General features: G+C 35.7%; 1 protein-coding gene across 3 annotated transcripts in view; it reads left to right on the top strand.

Annotated features, from left to right (window-relative positions):
- LOC134205247 (cadherin-23) overlaps positions 1-19,985 on the top strand; it is a 127,696-nt gene that overhangs the window by 96,993 nt on the left and 10,718 nt on the right. For all 3 annotated transcript variants that reach the window (XM_062680330.1, XM_062680332.1, XM_062680331.1), the window contains exons 6-9: positions 6,764-7,357; positions 7,417-7,574; positions 9,275-9,680; positions 9,749-10,231. In XM_062680330.1, coding sequence (XP_062536314.1) covers positions 6,764-7,357; positions 7,417-7,574; positions 9,275-9,680; positions 9,749-10,231 — 1,641 coding nt within the window. The remainder of the gene's footprint in view (positions 1-6,763; positions 7,358-7,416; positions 7,575-9,274; positions 9,681-9,748; positions 10,232-19,985) is intronic.

Consider the following 19,985-nt stretch of genomic DNA (forward strand, 5'->3'; position numbering starts at 1 on the left):
ACTACAATTTATCAGATCGAATACCTCAACCTTGTGACCACTAGGATTACTTTTCATGATGGTTAATTATTTGGTTCACTCGAATTGTGCGCTTGATAATTTTGTTCATATTAAATAACCAGCATAGCACTGAGCCTTGATTGGCGTTTGGCCTTCATTGGAGATGGAGGGGAAGAATATTGAACGATTGAAACAACTGTTTTGATTGTTGGGTCAAACAACGTGGACATTGTTTTTTCAAATCTTCAAAGTTGTTGTTTCAACGCTGATCCACTGTTTCATTCAATTCAATATTATTGTTGTTTCAATCCTGCATCGCATGATTGAAACAATACTAATATCGTTCTTTCGACAACCATTTCATAATATGGAAAAACTGTATAAGCTGATCAACATAAATCATCCTGCTTACATGAAGTGAGCATGGAGCAGAGGTAAGGTGAAAGACTCTCACTCCCCATGTAAATAGTTCGATTCTGATTCTGATGATGATGATGATCATGATGGTCCCGCCACATACCCCTACAAAGGTTTGAGCTGGACTATTTATCTTTAAGATCAGGGTTGGGAAAAATCAAATTTTCAAAAAATCGGGGATGATCAAACTCACTCGCGATCTTTCTTTTAAATTATCAGATGATAAAAACTCGCCAGCGATTAAGAATCGTTTGAAAATCGTATCTTGATTTGAAGCACTTACCGTTACATTTTGAACACTTTCTCCTTACTACCATGAAACCATAACGCCAAATAGAAGATATAACGGGACTGTTGACAATTAGCTGATCATAGTAAAGATTAATGTTTGAATGAAAATTCTGTGTTTATTATCGTTTGAGTACACTATTTGAGAAGTTGTCGCCGGCGACAACTCGCCTACTATTTTCACGTGAAAAGTTGTCACAAAAAAATTGCAATCATTATCGTTTGATTATGATTCAGCACAACACTGTTTAAGATTCTTAATTGTGATCAATTTAATCAGATTTTGCAAAACAATAAACGATCCGATTATTTTCACAGATATAAACAACAATACAAATTATCATCGCTTTCCAGCAAAAAATATAAATAAGTAAAAAGGACCGTTGAGTTCTACTGCAGATGTTCGCAAGCATCATCAGTGATACAGCGAGTCCGATACAAATACAAAACTTGTGATACCTCTCGCATGATGCCAAGAGTTTCGTCAAGAAGCGCATATCAAAACCATTCTCGCTAGTACCAATCAATTTACCGAACAAAGCTCGACAACATTCAAAACTTGTGTTACCTCTCCGTAGATACCAAAAGTTTCGAGAAAATCGCGTTCTATCTGAGAGCTCACTACTTTTCTGTAGTATCTTTCAAACAATTTCAAATATTTCAGTTTGTAGTGATAAATACAAAAAAAAGTCATTTATACCTGTATTACGAGCGCGATTCTCAAACTTTCGTAGACTACACAAAAAGAGTTAAATACATCAACAAATAAAATACCAATATTTAAAAAAACAGATTCACGTGTCAAGTCTCTTGAACTGTGATAGTGTACTTGCTCCCTTGATGTGTGCAGGCATCGAATTGAAAACATTTATTCCTTTATAAAACAATGAATTTTGTGAAGTACCATGCAAAAAATAAGGTGTTCTTATTTCTTCCGCGTTTCTAGTATTATATCCATGAATGTCACTTCCTCTCTCAATTAGATTACACAAATATCGTGGCAGCAATCTATTTATTATTTTAAAAATGAACACCATAGTCAAATAAACAATTCTCTGCTTCACTGATAACCATTGTAAAGCGTTCAACAAAAAGGAGGAGGAAGTGAATCTATTACATCTCAAAATCAAACGCACTACTTTATTCTGCAAACGCTGTAACCTCGATATTTGTGTTTCATCGACATTAAATTCCATACTTCTAGGCTATTTTCTTGATCACATTGTTGATGTGAGAATCAAATTTCAATTTATCATCAATAATCACGCCAAGATATTTAATTCCCCGAACGCGATCAAGTGTTTTATCATCAATTTTAACGGAAACATTAGGGGAGACTGGGTAGACTTGATCCCCTTTTTTGATTTCCGATGTATCACAGCCAAAAATAAATAAACATACGCGATTTCCACACAGACTCTCTAATAAATAAGTATTTAACTTTACTTATGTATGGCAGTCCTTAAATTATTGTTGTTATTGATACACAATCCATTTTTTGGAGTGCTGTCAAAACTCGACTTTTAAAATATTCGGGGGAAATTGATCCCTCTCCAAGAACTTGCTTTGATAAAATTAGAAAGGTGCCTCAGATTTTTAAAATATTTTTTCTTCAAAATACGCAGAATTTTCGAATTGCTGTGCGCATACATGAACGATTTTTGTTATTGAATTCGACAGCACATGCAATTTTAAAATTTGGGGAGACTTGATCCCCTTTTTAAGATATCTACGCAATAAATATTTTTTCCAGCCAAAACTTCATCAAATCTGTCAAATCTACAAAAAGTTAGAAGCTTGAATACAGATTTATATTTTTTTAAATTTCTTCGACAAATTTTTGTATGGGTGACTAAGGGGGGATCAAGTGTCCCCATATTGAGGCAATAACTTCAAATCCAAATATCCTAAAACTTTGATGGAATGTTGACATTTTCATCAGTACAGATCATTAAGCATATTTATGGCTTTGTGCTGTGAAAAAACGAAAGCATTCGGTCATTATTATGAAAAGTTGTTCAAATTTTGCGTGGCCATAAAAAAAACTTTGGAAAGGTCAAAACATACAAACCGCCCTGCAGAATAAATAAGGTTGTCAATCCAAAAAATAACTCACCACATAAAGGTCATTTGTTTTGAGGATCTATACTAAAAAATACGCTAGAACAAAACTACTTTAGTTCTCGAAAAAACAGGGGGTGATCAAGTCTCCCCGGGGATCAAGTGTACCCACCTACCCCTACCAATGACTCGATTTCGCGAAATTACCATGTAGGGGAAATGTTCCGATCTCCATCTCACTGTACATATATCCATCTCATCGTTAAACAAAGAAATACGGCACCAAATTCGTCGCTTCTTTTTGCTAACACGCATGCTCACTGGTGAAAAAAATCACAAAAATAATAAATAAACCAAATTCCTTACCATTGCTTTGTTTTTGATGTGATGGAAATAGGAGCTATGAGATGAAGTGGCGAACCGTTCCCCTATTTAGTTTTGCTTACATTCAATTTTAACTGTTTGTACTTCAACCATCTACTTAAAGAACGCAAATCTGTATTCAAGCGTGAAACTGCATCTTCGATGGTTCTAGCTGCAATGAATAATACGGTGTCATCCGCGAATAGATTAATATTACAAAATCGTAAAACCCGTCCCATGTCGATGTCATTAATATACATAATAAATAAATCGGGCCCTAATACACTTCCTTGTGGAACACCAAGATTATTTTCCATAGGATTCGAAACACAATCATTAAAAGCAGTCTTTTGGGTTCTGTCAGACAAATAGCTTCTAAACCATTCATATGCAGAACCCGAAATCCCAAAGCGCTTCATTTTTTCCAACAATCAGGGCCTAGAAATTGTCTCAAATGTGCGTTTAAGATCCAAAACTACAGCAATGATAATATCTTTACGCTCCATGTTCTCTTTCCATTTGGCTAACACCAAGTTCAATGCGGTTTCACAAGAATATCCTTCTCGATATCCCGATTGTTCTTGTATTAGCAAGTTATTACTATTCAAATATGTAACTAACTGGCCTTTGACAACAAGTTCTAATATTTTTTCTAATGTGTGCAACATGTTGATGGGACGAAACTCTTCGGCTTTAATCGTTCCAGCAACTTTTTGAATAGGAATCACAAGAGATTCCTTCCAAACCTGCGGCACGTGCCCGGTTCTCAGTGATTAATTTATGAGGTCCAGCAGTTTGTGTCCAATGACATGAAAACAATCTTGTACAACTCTAGCGTTAACGTTATCAACTCCAGCCGTTTCACCTAATGAAAAGCATATGTTTTTAAGTTCATCAATTGTAATTGGGCGAAAACACTCGAACCTACATCTACTATTAACCGGCTGTTTAATTTCATCGGGTTCATCATCCAAATCAATAGATTGATTGATTGATAAAACACTATCGATGAAATATCTATTGAAATTACAAGCAATTGTTTGTTCCGACTGTTCTATTGTGCCATTGAAAGTTGTGGATCGCGGCTTGGAACAATTGGGTTTTAACAAAGATTTTAAAATTTTTTAAAAACTCCCTGCTGTTATTCTGATGCTGATCAATTTTCCTCTGAATATATTCACAACGCGTTGTTTTCAACGATTGTGAATATGTGTTCCGCGCGATCTTGTACCTATTCCAATTATTATGACTACGTCTTCGCAAAAATCTCTTGTACAATTTATCTCTTTTGCGTATGAGACGCAACAGGTCTAAATTGTACCAGCTATTCGAGTTATTCAAAGATACAAATTTTTCTTCAATTAACTTATTGGTACTCGATTTCAGAACGTTCGTTAGAACAGCTGCTTTCTGATCTAAGTTCCCGGAAATAACTTGAAAATTCTCGTTTCTCGAAACAAGATTCGAAACAGCTTGTTTAGAATATTTCCTCCAACACTTTAATTTAACAAAATCATCAAGTCTATTAATAGTTTCTACATTTATCACTAAAGTTTCATGATCGGTTACTTTCAAACAAGTATCTGTAACTGAGTTTACAGAGTCAACATTAGATTAAACATGATCAATTATAGTTCTACTGTGTCACGGAATTCGCGTGTAATCCACAACCCTTTGTTTCAAATTACACACCAATTGATATTAAAATCACCAGCTATTACATTTAGTTTACTTAAATTGACAAACATTTCAAACCAGTTCTCTAAAATTTCAATGAAACGCTGATCACTTGAACTTGGCGAATGATATAAAACACCATAATTATTCTTATTCATGCCACGTCCAACTGTAATGCCTAAGAACCAATTTCCTTCACATGCTTCGTTTAATTGAAGCTTGAATTGAACCGATTCTTTGGCATAAATAGCAACTCCGTCAGTGTGTCTTGAATGTGATAAGCAAGCAGCGACTTTGTATCCCGGTATACTGTACTGATCAAATGATTCATACTCTACAATATACGTTTCTGCTAAAAATACCAAAAATGGACCCATTTTGATAAGAAAATTATTTTGAGCTTTTTAGTGGAATGTTTTCACCTGTCATAAGACGAGTTTATACAATCCCATTGAATTCCACCACTTAATTGTATCTTGACAGATACGTATTTCGACCTCGAAAGTAAGGCCGTCTTCAGTGTCTGTATTTTCTGACTCGACTCGACTAAGTCGAGTCAAGTACGAGACACTGAAGACGGCCTTACTTTTGAGGTCGAAATACGTATCTGTCAAGATACAATTAAGTGGTGGAATTCAATGGGATTGTATAAACTCGTCTTATGACAGGCAAAATGGACGTTTTTCTTCTACAATCGTACGTAGAGCTACGTAGTTTGTAGACAAACCAGCAATATTCAAATACAAAACATCTAGTTGGTTCACATTACTACTGGAACTTGGTTGCTATTTATTAATTACGTAAAAAATAATAATTTTAATTGCGAGGGTGACGTGTTGAATCGTTGTTTCAACTTGCCCTACACCACGCATTTCTATTTGCCCCGATGGGTTGAAAATGTGGAGAAATTTCAAACTCCACAATATAATTGAATCATTTGTTTGAGAAACTGCATAAGTCCATTTTCCACAATTTCGAGAAAACAAAAAAAAACTGTTTTTGAACAAATTGGCACTGAACCTTTCAATTTCTTCGATACAGATCAACAGTTTTTGGCAATATTCATCACCCTGGTGCACTTCCAGTGCAAAAACTGTAAGCAGTACTCCATAATTGCTCTTCAAAGTGTGTGGACCTATGTAGTTTCTCAAACAAACGAAAAAAAATCATACATTCCTGAACAAAAAGTTATTTTTTATAATTTTTGCCAGAATACGTGTTTTTGGAAGAGGATTCAGAATATATAAAAATCTCATTTTGGCCAAAAATGTTACATATGCAGTTTCTCAAACAAACGGTTCAATTGCTCTTCAAAGTGCATGTACATATGTAGTTTTTCAAACAAACAAAAAAAAGTCATACATTTCCGAACAAAACTTTTTTAAACATACATTTTTGTATGTCTGACTTTTAAAGACTCAGAAATTACTGAACCAATCGGCGTAAAATTTTGTATGCAAAGGTTTTTGATGCCGAGGAAGGTTTTAAAGATGGTGTTTTCCTTGAATATGTACATGTTTCGAATAAAATTCCCACATGCTGTACATAGGCACATCTTGTTTCCAAGTATTCTAAATGTTTGTTGTTCCATCAAAAATAATTTGCCCCTTTATCTAAAATATTTGTAAAAGGGATAATTTAAGCATAATTGGTTAAGAAGCCGACAACAAGTGACAAGTCATAATCAGTTTCTTTATTGTTATCATGAGCGAGCATTTGAATAATCTATACAGAATGACAATCATATTCATAAACCGTAGTAATTGGATCCAATTTGAATGTGCCTTTGAAAAAAGTTCAACAAGTTTATTCTGTGTAATGTGTAATGAAGTGTCGACTACAAGAAGATTAACAATAAATTTAAACTTTGCTAGCCGTTATTCGAGTCTAATCATTGTCTACTAATGGAGTATTATGTGCATTACAAGCTAAAACAGGACCTAATCTATGTTTTCAGGTAATAAAATTGCTCGACCGAGAAAAGGTGGAAGTAATCAAGCTGGGATTTATCGTCGAGGATATCGCGGCTGAACTGGGAAAACAAACAGCGACAACAACGCTGACCATCGTGGTGGAGGATGAGAACGACAATAATCCAAAGTTCAGAAACTCGTTTTACAAGCGCTCCATTCCGGAAAATAGCCCCCATGGTGTGACGATTATAAGTGTGGTCGCGTACGACATGGACAAAAATAAAACGATTCATTACGGCTTGGAAGGATCTAAGGAAACAACTGATCTGCTTCATCTGGATGCAGAGACGGGAGAAATTGTCGTTGCCAATAAAATTGATTACGAAGTGTTTCCATGGCTAAATTTCACTGTGAGAGCTACCGATTCTGGCCACCCTCCAAGATCGACGTTGGCTGAAGTGTTTATTCAAGTGATAGATGAAAACGACAATAATCCATACTTCCCAGTCGGTTCGACAAATTTCACCGTATATGAAAACTCAATGATCGGAACGAGGATTGCAACTATAGAGGCCTATGATCCAGATTCTGGAGCGTTCGGCAAAATAACCTATCTGATAGATAGGGTCAGTTCTAGTGTGAGTATAAGTTTAAAGTTGAAGTCGCGGCTAGGTTTAAACTTACTTTCTTACAACAGGGGAAATTCTCCATTGATCCAGATACAGGACTGCTGATTGTGGCGGATTTGTTGGACAGGGAAAAGCAGGATTCTTACATGCTAGTGATTGAAGCATGGGATAATTATCAATTCGGATACTTAAGTGGTGAAAGTCGAAATGCTTTCAAACAAATATTGTAAGTATTACATGATAACGATCTCATTTCAACTTATCTGGTTGATGAGTTTCGTGAAATTCCAACAAACAAATTCGACTAGCTCATGATCTTGTGATTTATCCGGAATCCGCCAGTCGTTCAGACCTTTCCAACTTCATAAGTTCCTTACGACATAAAACATAAAACATAAAACATAAAACATAAAACATAAAACATAAAACATAAAACATAAAACATTAAACATTAAACATAAAACATAAAACATAAAACATAAAACATAAAACATAAAACATAAAACATAAAACATAAAACATAAAACATAAAACGTAAAACTTTTTTTCACGTTTTGCCTTTCTCGTATACTAAGTATACGGTAAAGGCTATATGATCGCTCCAAAAACAAACTTTTTATAGAAGGCCCGGAGACCCATAGTGTTATATACCGATCGACTCAGCTCGACGAATTGAGGTGATGTCTGTGTGTATGTGTGTGTGTGTGTGTGTGTCTGTGCGCACCCACCCAAAAAAATTTCACTCATTTTTCATGTACTTATCCTTCACCGATTTACTCGCAACAAGTTGCATTCGACGCAGAGTACTCTACCATTGTTTCCTATTGAAAATTGGCTAGATCGAACTATGGGCTCGGAAGTTATGGCCAAAACACCACTTATTTTTATAGAAAAATTGAGTAAAAAATGTCACTCATTTTCAGGCATTTATCCTTAACTGGATCGCAACTCGCAACAAGTTGCATTCGACGCAGAATACTCTCCCATTGTTTCCTATTGAAAATTGGCCAGATCGGATTATGGGCTCAAGAGTAATGGCCAAAATACTATTTTTATAATGTAAGAGAAAGGCACCATCACCGCTAGGTGGATTAATCAGGGTTTTTTTATGTGTTTTAGACATAAAACAAATATACTTGATCAAAATTTTATCACGCAGATGACTTACTATGTGGTGGATTTCATGGCCGTGCGGATTGCGACGTCAATCGTCTAGACGCATGTGCTGTGCAGTGTGGGTTCGATTCCCGCCATGGTAAAGAGAAAACTTTTCGTAAAGGGATAAATTCTCCATTGGTTGTAGTGTTAAATGTATTGCCCTCATGCTAGATGTTAAGTGTTCAGTCTGTACGACCTCTGGTAGAAGACGATGATTCTGTCTTTTATTTTCAAAGAAAAAAAAAAGATACTGAAAGACCGAAAACATGTGTTTTGAAAAGGTGGGAATCGATCCCGCCCCTGCCAGTTTGCTGAACGTGTGCTATATCACTATGCTGCGGTAAACTTAATGCTACCTTCATTAAGTTACTCTAACGGTAATGTGATAGATACGGTTCAACACCCTACGGCAATCGGGTTGTTTAGGGGTATTCAGGACAAACTGTGTCGAACTCCGATTTTGCAGAATTTTTGGAGCCCAGGAATTATTTTTAATTTATACCTTCACGAAATCATATTATAAACTAGCGCAGACACTGTTCGCCTCTTGCCTGCCAAATATATAAAAAAAACTGACTTACTATGTGTCTCACAGGTTTTGAAATAACAATTAGTGGTAATATAGTGACGGTTTCGTTCTGATGAGATGGTGAATTGAGGTTTTTTCATGATTATGATAACGTTATTACTTTGAATCTAAATATAAGTAAATTTGTTTTCACATACATAACTAATACAATTCCCACACATATAATTGAACTTTCACAGCATTTCCGTTCTCGATGAGAACGACAACGCTCCAATCATACAGGCACCAGACGGCTGTGTCCAAGTAACTGAGTTTCATGACATTCGCGAACCATTACTGGCTCTGAAAGCCACTGATGCTGACGACCCAAAAACAGGAAACGGCCTAATTGGATTTGAAATCATCGACGTTGCAGGCTCAGATATATTTTTCCTTAAGCAGAAAGCTATGGGAGTAGTAGAAATTTATTCTGGTCGGTCGTTGAATAATTTCTACGGAAACTATTCATTGCTCATAATGGCACATGATGAGGGAAATCCACCGAATACCGTTAACGAGAAAATCGATATCTGTGTGTTGGATTTCAACGACCATGCTCCGGAGTTTGTTTCACCTCCCAATAATATAACTATCCGAATACCAGAGGTAATATTCAATTTCTATTGCGATCTACTGAACTCATTTGCAATCAAATTTCAACCATCTTGTTTCAGAATGCAACTGTTGGAACAACGATCATTCAAGTCAAAGCCAAGGACAATGATATTGGACCGAATGCAGCTGTAAAGTATCGATTCAAGCCTGATCCCCTGGGAAGCTTCAGATCATTTTCAATCGATGAAGATAACGGATCTATCATGCTGAAATTGCCTCTTGATCGGGAACGCCAAAAAGTACATGAGCTACGAGTGGAGGCTTATGATCAGGGTATTCCTTCGCCACTGAGTTCCGACTTGGACCTCACTATTTACGTCCGCAATGTGAACGACTACGAGCCACAGTTTCTGGTTGAGGAAATCACAGTCAACTTCACGGAGCATGCCAGGCCTGGCTTGGAACGAAGGCAGCTACCAGACACAATCGACAGAGATGAAGTTGATGATCTGGATGATCCACCGTCCACTGTGTGCTACTTTATTGTGCATGGCAATGAAAATGGACATTTTCATTTGGATCCTCATTCACACGTATTAACGGTATGGTATAAATTGTTCATTTTCGCTCCATAATTATCAACTTACATGTTTATGTTTGTGATAGTTTATGTTTCGTCTGTCTTGTGGTTAAAGTTTATAGGTTTCCCTTCACATTTTTTAAGAATTTGTCACATTAATTTCCTTCCTACTATTTTCCACCACCTTAGGGGAGACCGAGGCTGATTGGCCGAAGGGGCAGGTTGGCCGAGTGGCTTTCGTGGAAAGACTTTAAGGCGCATTTAAGGCACATCATATTGATTTTGGTGGGTTATTAAGACGCCCATGTACGGATGTATTTTTGTGTTTGCACATAAACACGTTTTTTTTTGCTATTTTGGCGCCAGTGCGTGAATTTATGTTATATATGTTATTGTAAAGTAATACTTGTAACACTAATCAATATTATTAAAAATTATATGTATTAAAATCCTACAAAATTGTAAACGGTTTCCAGGGTAACCTCACTATTGTGATTATAAATCGTGATTGTTCTCGGAAACATCCATTGGGGTAGGTTGGCCGAATTTTTCTGCTACAACATTTCAAAAAATTAAAAATATTGAAAAATTCGTTTTTGAGAAAATCGATTTTTAAGTTTTATTTTCAATGTTTGAACAATTTTTTTCGCAGTGTATATTTTTTCACATAGCCCCAATGATTACCTAAAACTTTGCCGAAGACATCAAAACGATCGGACAAGCCGTTTTCAAGTTAATTTTTTGTGTTCAAGGTGTTTTTGCTTAGGCCCTTGTCAAAAGTTAGGCTAGAGTCAAAATGGCAAACCAATGATACAAATTATGTTTTTTGATCACATGCAAAATGTATATGCAAAATTTCAGAGAAATAAAAAAATACAAAAATAAATCGACCTTCGATTTCACAGAGAATTGCTCTTTACGTAGCCAACTTAGGTCCCGCAACACGTAGAAGGAAACGAAATTAGCTCTCTATAAAACCTTGATTCTACCAGTGGCCCTTTACGGACATGGTACGTGGACGTTAAAAAAGGCAGAACGAAAAGCTTTTGTTGTTTTCGAGCAAAAAATTCTACGCGAGTTGCGTAAGCTGAGAGAACCATTTATTGCTCACACCGCGAAAATCGGATGACTGTGGTGGGCCGGGCACGTAGCCGAAATGTCGGAACATAACCCGGTGAAAATGGTCCTTGATTACGTTCCGAGGAGCATAAGAAGGCAAGGTGCACAGCGAGCAAGGTGGATGTATCAGGTAGAAGACGATTTGCGGACTCCTCGTAAACTGCGTATTTCGTTGGCGACGTGCAGCCATGGACCGAGCTAAATGGAGATGACTTTTATGTGCTGCAGATGCCCTTTAGCCTTAGTTTAATCATAATAATAATCACCATTACCTTAGGTAAATCATAAAAATAATCACAACTCACCAATGATCACTGCGCATCTATCAAAACATTGCCATCCCCAAAACAAATGAGATAAAAAAAGATAACCATAGATGAATTGCGAGAATCGGACAAAAGACGCCATTTGAACTCTTAGTTCCCATGATATGCTGATCACAGTATTCACAGTATTCAGTAAATTTGAAAAAAATATAAATAAAAAAATAAAAAAAACTGTTTGTCACATACATCGAGTAAAAGAACCAATGTACCATGCGGCTCCACCCCAATATGCTCGTATGTTTATATGATGATGAACATTTTCAATATACGGTAAGACGGTATAATGCTAGAAAACTATAACTAACTGAGGGTTGAAATCAGTTGGTACCTTTAAATATTTGTAAAACCATCATACTATGTGAATGTGGTAGTATTTTTGTATTACATAATAAAAATAATAGTCAAATTCCAAAAAGTTACATTTTTTATGTAACTTTCAATGTTTGTTTGCTCAACATTCTAGAGCAACGCTAGCATACTGTCCGCAAAACTCGCATTGGAACACTCAGCTTGGCAACAAAATAACTTTTCTCGTGGCTAATATGATATAAAATTGCTTCCATCTTTACAAATGTAACGTTTTTCGAAAATATGTTTCACTGGTCAAAACGTCCTAGTGTAGGCAGGACAATATGCCCTTACCAACTGGACACAAGTGCAGCGAGCTTGCAGCAAATTATATAAAAACTTTTGAAATGTATTTCAAACCTAATTAAATGGACTTATATTGGTTTTTTAATATCCAGCACATGAGTATTTGTAATATTTTTATTATGGGATTGATAAAATACTAATGAAGGGCTATGAAACGTCTTTGGCTAAGATGGGGCGTATTGCCCAAGCACTTTTTGAAATCCATTTTTTCACGACTTTTCAAAAAAAGCTTAATTACGTGTTTTCTGTAACATTTTTATATGACTACTCACGGGCAATGCATTTGCGACTTCCTGGACTACCAAATAACACAAAGTTTGCATAAAATGCGTTGAAAATTAAAAAGTTATAAAAGTATTGCCTTAGGGGGGCATATTGTACCGCCTTACCCTACCTACCATTCCTACTCTCTGGGAGACCAATACTCTCCTGCAAAAACACTCACGGGGATGAAAGAAATTAGAGGTTATCGTGATAACTTGGTATTCTAACTTAAATCATGTAAATCATGCAAGTGACTTCAAAGAAGAAAATTTCATAGCGACGAACCCCCAAGTATTTTGCGGCCATAGAATCTTGAATCTAGTAACAGTCACCAGTCAATTTCTGAGGTCATGAACATCAAAAGCGGAATATGAGCATCTGGAATACATTTTTACTATCGTCTACAAAATTAATTTTTAATTTCAATTTCGTCGCAAAACCAGTACGCCGAAGGGAGTCTTTTCACTTATACAAAACGATATCATCAAATAAACATTTAACTGGAGATCGTCACAGTTCTCTACAATCATTGCTTCAAGCTGTTGATCACCACACAATAATTCTAAATCTACGCACTTCTATCGTTTCTATTCATTCGTATTATTAGAACTTTCATAAATATATTAAAATACATTGAAAAATGTATCCTTAAATAGGAAAAAATCTCTTTGACACAAGAACTTCTAGCCACCCTGTACTGCCAAAATGACAGGAGCCTTTTGAAAAATGAAAATAATTCTTTATCGTTGAAAGGAAAACTATCGAATACGTTGACGATAGAATGTTATCTATAATTCTCTCGATTTCAAAAAGTAAAACAAAACAATGTCTAAAGTCGAGTCAAGTACGAGACACTGAAGACGGCCTTACCTTTGAGGTCGAAATACGTATCTGTCAAGATACAATTAAGTGGTGGAATTCAATGGGATTGTATAAACTCGTCTTATGACAGGTGAAAACATTCCACTAAAAAGCTCAAAATAATTTTCTTATCAATGTCTAAAGTGTTTAGATGGAATTTGAATGAGTCAATGTATCTTCTCTAGCAAATACAAATTATACCATCTGGCATTATGTCGTCGTGGCACGTTCATATTTTTGTGTACGTCGCATTTTCTACAGTTCCGAGAGAGAATAAAAGATTAAGATGTTGAGAGATTGAGTGAAAGTTGCTGATGCCGGAAATTGAATTGAAGTATGTCGGAAAAGCAGTCGCTGTGACTGAAATAAGCGCTTCACCTCGGTGATCTAAATCATTGAACAGATTTTTGCAAGGACAGTTTTTTTTAGTTAGAAATAAAACCCTATTAGAGTTTTACACGACCCCCAAAATTCAGAAAAAGTTGCTTCCTATCGTAAATACCAATAAAATAATGCAGTTGTACGTATGATAATACGCATGATTGTAAGTAGGAGAAAAGCCTAATACTAATACTGTGTACTGTGACACAGTAGAAATAAAAATTTGATCACACGATGAATAATTGTTGGTTTTTTTCCGTCTTGTAAACCACCATTACATTAAAAACCACCTCAACACAAATAGACAAAAATTGACAATAAATGATTATGTTCTCCTCAAAAAATCTCCTTTCTCCAACATTTCCCACGTGCGACATCTGCCATGGAGGTGTGGCATCTCACCCGGATTTAACTTTTTCTAATGTAAATAGCACAGCCCGATTTATTTTGCTTTACAAATGACTTCTACATTATGTAGTGAGATCCCTAAACTATCAAAAACAATAATTTAAGTTTCAATTTAACGTGTTGTTTTGGAGAAATATCAATTTTCAAAAAGGTGTGGCATTTCCCCAGGATTTACCCTACACATCAAGATATTTCTAAGTAGCCGCCAGTTTGCAAAATTACCCAATGTAACATCGTTAAATTTCAGGTATTACTGTTTTTACAAAACTTGATCTTTAAGCTATTTTGGGCCGTATGAATAAAACATTTCAAATTATCCACTGGTATTATACTTCATAGTAGCGATACTAACCTATGATGTAGCCTGCGTCTCCATACGCATCCAAGCGGTATTCATACCATAACGAGTGAGATAAACGTGTGGTAGGTAGGTCGTCGTTCTTTACTAATTTCCAGCCAAAAGCATTTTGCATATTAATTGTTGGTATTATTTGTTGGTATTTTACCTCTTAGTAGGTTAATTCATTCCAAAATCTTATATCGAGGTCGTCGCTCCTGCTCGGGAAAAGGCGTTTCGCCTCATGAGTTTTCTGGCACCGGGCAATCTTTAATTTATTTTTCCGGATTTGAATTTTATCAACTTTGTCCATATATGTGGGATCAGTGTACAAAGTACTGCAATCCAATAGTCAGCAGCGAATTTAGACACTTGGATGGTAATTTTGATCGAATTGTTTTATTGAAAAAATAGGCCATTTTGTGATCATATTCAAGAAGAAAAATATAGTGCTAAGAGTCAACTACTATGTAAACCATTTTAATATTTAAATATTGTAATGTAACCTTTTTATCGATTTCAATGCGGTATACGACAGTATCACGTAGAGCTATGGAAAATTATGGATAAGAACATCTTTCCTAGGAAGTTTACCAGACAGATCAAAGCAATGGTGGATGGTGTGCGAACCTGTGTGAAGATCTCGAGCGAACACTACAGTTCGTTATAATCGCGCCAGGAACTAAGACAAGGTGGTGGACTTTCGTGCCTGTTGTTCAACATTGCGCTAGAAGGTGTCATGTGGAGAGCCAGCCCAAGTAACATTTTGGTTTTATTCTGGTTTTATCACACTCTTGTAGAGTAAATTGTGGTTTTCAAGAGCAATATAAAACTTAAAATGTTACTTGGGAGGTGTAACAGCCGGGGTACGATTTTCAACAGCTCCTGTCAATTTATTTTGTTTCGCAACAAGGATGTTAACGATCATTCAGTAATTTGCATTCGATCATTTAGTAGTTTGTCAATAACACATTCCAGAAGCTGAATTTCAAAATATCAATCCAATATCCAATCAATATCCAATCATTTAGTTTAAGTTACTGCAACTAGCGCTCTATCTCCGTTATTAGTTGAATTCTAATAACGAACCATTAAGCAAAGGTGTAGAAAAACCTTCGCACTAGAAGTTTACCATACAACATATTTTGAAATTCAGCTTCTGGAATGTGTTATTGACAAACTACTAAATGATCGAACGCAAATTACTGAATGATCGTTAACATCCTTGTTTCGCAATTTATTTGTTTTGGCCGAACATTTGCGAAGGTGACGGAATTTTACACCCGCTTGAACCGTGAAGCAACAAAAGATGGAAGATAAAGTACATGCTAGTGGGCGGAGCCGAGCGCGACAGGGCCTGCCTGGGAAGCAGTGTTACGATAGACGGGGATACTTTTGAGGTGGTCGATGAATTCGTCTACACCCAGGTTTTTTTACGCTGTTGGAATTCATTATTTTCTCAGTAAACCTGAGTAAGGCTGAGGCTGAGTAAACAGCCTTTTAAATACTCTCTGAATTTTGTTTTAATTTTTTGGGAATTTTTCGTGGGGTTAACTCACGCTGACGCTGAAGGTCTTAAACGACTAAAACCAAACCGTATAAAAAACCTGGGTGTATCTTGGATCCTTGCTAACGGCTGATAATGTTAGCCGTGAAATACGAAGACGCACCATCTGTGAAAGTTGGGCCTACTTCGGGGTCCAGAAGAAATTGCGGTCAAAAAAGATTCACCACCGCACTAAATGTGTTATGTACAAAACGCTTATAAGACCGGTAGTCCTTTATGGACATGAAACATGGACCATGCTCGAAGAGGACTTGCAAGCACTCGAAATATTCGAGAGACGGGTGCTCAGGACCATCTTAGGCGGTGCGCGAGAAGACGGTGTGTGTGGCGGCGCAGGACGAACCACAGGTAGTTAAAGCCGGAAGGGTACGCTGAACAAGGCATGTTGCAAGAATGCCGGACAGCAACCCTATGAAGATAGTGTTTGCTTCCGCAGCGCAGTGAGCAAGGTGCGCTGACCAGGTGCAAAACGACTTGGCGAGCGTGGCGAGCGTGGGGCGCAATCAAGGACGGAGAGATGTAACCTCCCTCAAACTGTGTATTGTGGCGTCAAATTGTAGATTCGGTGTTTTTTTTTCTTTATTGAGTACATAGCCGTAAGGTTAATACATACTGTATCCAGCTACTTAACTGGTGAATTCAATTTGAAGTGCAAGCATCCCTAATACATTTAACCTAACTTAACATTTCTTACAACTATTCATTATCACTAATGTACATTTTTAATCTCCTTTTAAAAATATTTCTATTTGTTTCATTAGCAAGATTTCTTGGAAGTGCATTAAAGCGTATAATTCCCGTATAAAATATGTTTCGAGAAGCTAAAGTGGTGCGAGGCCTGCTAGTGAAATATGTGTCTCTGTTCCTAGTCATATGAGAATGTACATCGGTCGCAGAAATAATTTCAATGTTGCTTTTTATAATTCCATTTCTTATTTTGTATATAGTGTGTATTATGCTGAATTCATGTAGATTATGCAGGGATAAGTATTTAAAGTTATATAATGCAGTTGTGGGGTATAGTGTAGGCAGACGCCTAATCGATTTCATAACAGCATTTTGTAAAACTTTCAATGTATTTAACTGACTACTGACTACTGCAAAGCACCAAATAGATATAAAATAAGATAAATGAGGAAGAATGTAAGAATTATATATTTGCCAACAGCTTTGTATTCCAAGACATTTACGTACTCTCTTAATAGCAAACACATAAGGAAGAATTCGTTTCTTTATTTTATCTATATGGTTACACCATTTCAACCGATTATCTATGATCAATCCAAGATAATTTGTTTCTTGTACCTGTTCTAAATACACATCATTTATAGTTAGTTCAAAACTATGAGTGATATTGCTGTTTGTGAACAGCATATATTATGTCTTCTTAGTATTTTTTGACATTTTGTTAGCAGTAAACCACTAGTGCATAAGATTTAGATCATGTTGCATCATTTCCTTTAGTGAATCTAAGCTTTTTGCTTCATATTTGTTAACTGCATCACCCGCTTAGCATTGTAAAATACCTTTCAAAGGCAATTTTAATAAATCATTGATGAATATATTAAACAAAAGTGGTCCCATTATGGAACCTTGAGGTATACCAGAAGCAATTATCTTAGGATCACTTAATGTGCCATTGACGTAACAAGCTTGTAAACGATTTGAAAGATATGAAGAAATCGTTTCTATAGCTGAAACGCTCAATCCGTAGTATTTGAGTTTTGCAATTAAAATGGTATGAGAAATTAAATCGAAGGCCTTTTTAAGACAATCGGATATTAATTTATTGTCGTCTAATGTCTCTCCATTGTGTCATATTGATAATTTCTGAGCAGAATCTTTTTTTTCTGTTGAAATACCAGTTCTTTTAATAATTCCCAATTACTTTTATGACTTTCTATTTTAGATTTGTAGTAATTCTCTCTGGCCATTTTTTGTTTTGTTTCTTATTCGATTTCTCTCACTAATATACTTCCTTCGCAAGTCGTTTTTCAATGTAGAATCTATTGGTGCCTCCTTATAACTTTTGAAAAGTTTTATGCTCAATTTCTTGCAGTAGCTCTCTTGTGATATACGGTTTCCGTATTTTGTAAGACTTTTTACAAACAAATTCTTCTTTATTTTGTTCTACTAGCGATGTTAGTTTTTCAGTAAGGCTACCAAAACTATGACATTCATCTATATCATGATGTAGCGAATCATTCAGAAATCTTTCATATCGGATACAGAAACTTTTCTCATGAACATCAGGTTTGGCAATTTGTATTTCTACAGACAGTATAAGTGTTTTATGGTCTGATATATGACATTCGGTGGCCATTGTAATCAAATGTAATTTATTTTCAAAATGGTTACTGATGAAGTGGTCTATGGTAGTGGAGATCGTGTTGGATAAACGAGTTGCATGTAACGGATTCAAACTATTGAGAATAATATAGCCTAAACCTTCTACTCTACATCGATAGTTTGTCACAAGCTCATTAGAGCCATCTAATAAATTCAAATTGAAATCCACACAAACTATCATTCTTTCAAAATTTGAAATCAGTTGCTCAAATTTATCAATAAATAAACAGACGTTTCTTCCTGGATTATACACTCCCATAACTTTTACGTTAAAATCTAACAAATCAATTACCAAAAAAATGTTGACGTCGTAATTGATCTCTAGTATTATTTGACTTTTCAAACTATTTAACACAAAAATAGAAGCTCCTCCACCACGTTCCTCTCTACAGGAATGGTAAGATGTATAATCTTGAATGTTACAAATTTCATTATTATATAACCAAGTTTCGGAAAATATAATCACATGAATAGTTATATTTAGATCCATAATCAACTGTGTCAGATCTTCCATTTTATTTTTGCAACTACGTGTATTCAAATGAAGTATGTTCAAGTTTAAACTAGAAATATCAATTACATCAACTTTATATTCAACATTCAATTCATTTAATAAATTCGGACAATAATCCATCGTCGCAACTCATTAAGAGAGATACTCATCTCATCATGTCGATTGTGCTCACTTGAAATCATTTTAGTTTGTTTACTGCGTTGCCTGTTTGTTTTATCAAGATCTTCGGGAGTTACTCATGTGAATTCTGTTTTTATTGCGTCTCGACATACCACTGTATGTTTTGAAAAATACTATGCAATCTCATGAAACTCACTACTTCAATTCCAACTAATCATCAATATCAACAGCAACAGCAAACAACAGAGCAGCAATACAAGCACCAGAAGCGATCGAAAGTGAGTGTTTTACAGTTTACACCATACGTAGACTTCTCTACGCTCCGGGAGCGATTTCTTCGTGGTTTGAACTGTCCAGTGACAATAGCAGATCTAGTACACTACGAGGTGAATTTGGATCACTCGAAAACAAAATGACAATATGTCTCGACGATTTCAGATTCAATTAATTGATAGATTTTTATGGTTTTCCATAAGAAATTTACAGTATGCGCATATGAAGCCGGATGTCCACGCTTTTAAGTAATGTTCAATTGATTTCCAGGATTTTCTTGCGAACCAATCACAGGTAAATATTCGAAAGATTTCTAGAACTTTAATTTCACAGCGAACTGTTTGGGATGCTACTACTACTGTTATCTGCTTAAATGTAAGCTAAATCAGTGAATGCAAGACTGATCCCTAACCTGCAGAGCATACTATTCACAAGATTATTTGGTAAACATTACTTTTATTCATTAATTCGAACTTAATTCGAACTGGCCCATATTTTTCTTAGTGGTATTGCCTAGTAAATCTGATACGTTTCATTTGTTCTCGTGCATAATAATGAACAAATTATAAAACAAGTAAAAAAATATTTTTTTCGGGATGTACT

The sequence above is a fragment of the Armigeres subalbatus genome, chromosome 1 (genome assembly GCF_024139115.2).
Source record: "Armigeres subalbatus isolate Guangzhou_Male chromosome 1, GZ_Asu_2, whole genome shotgun sequence".
In the NCBI taxonomy this organism is placed as follows: Eukaryota; Metazoa; Arthropoda; class Insecta; order Diptera; family Culicidae; genus Armigeres; species Armigeres subalbatus.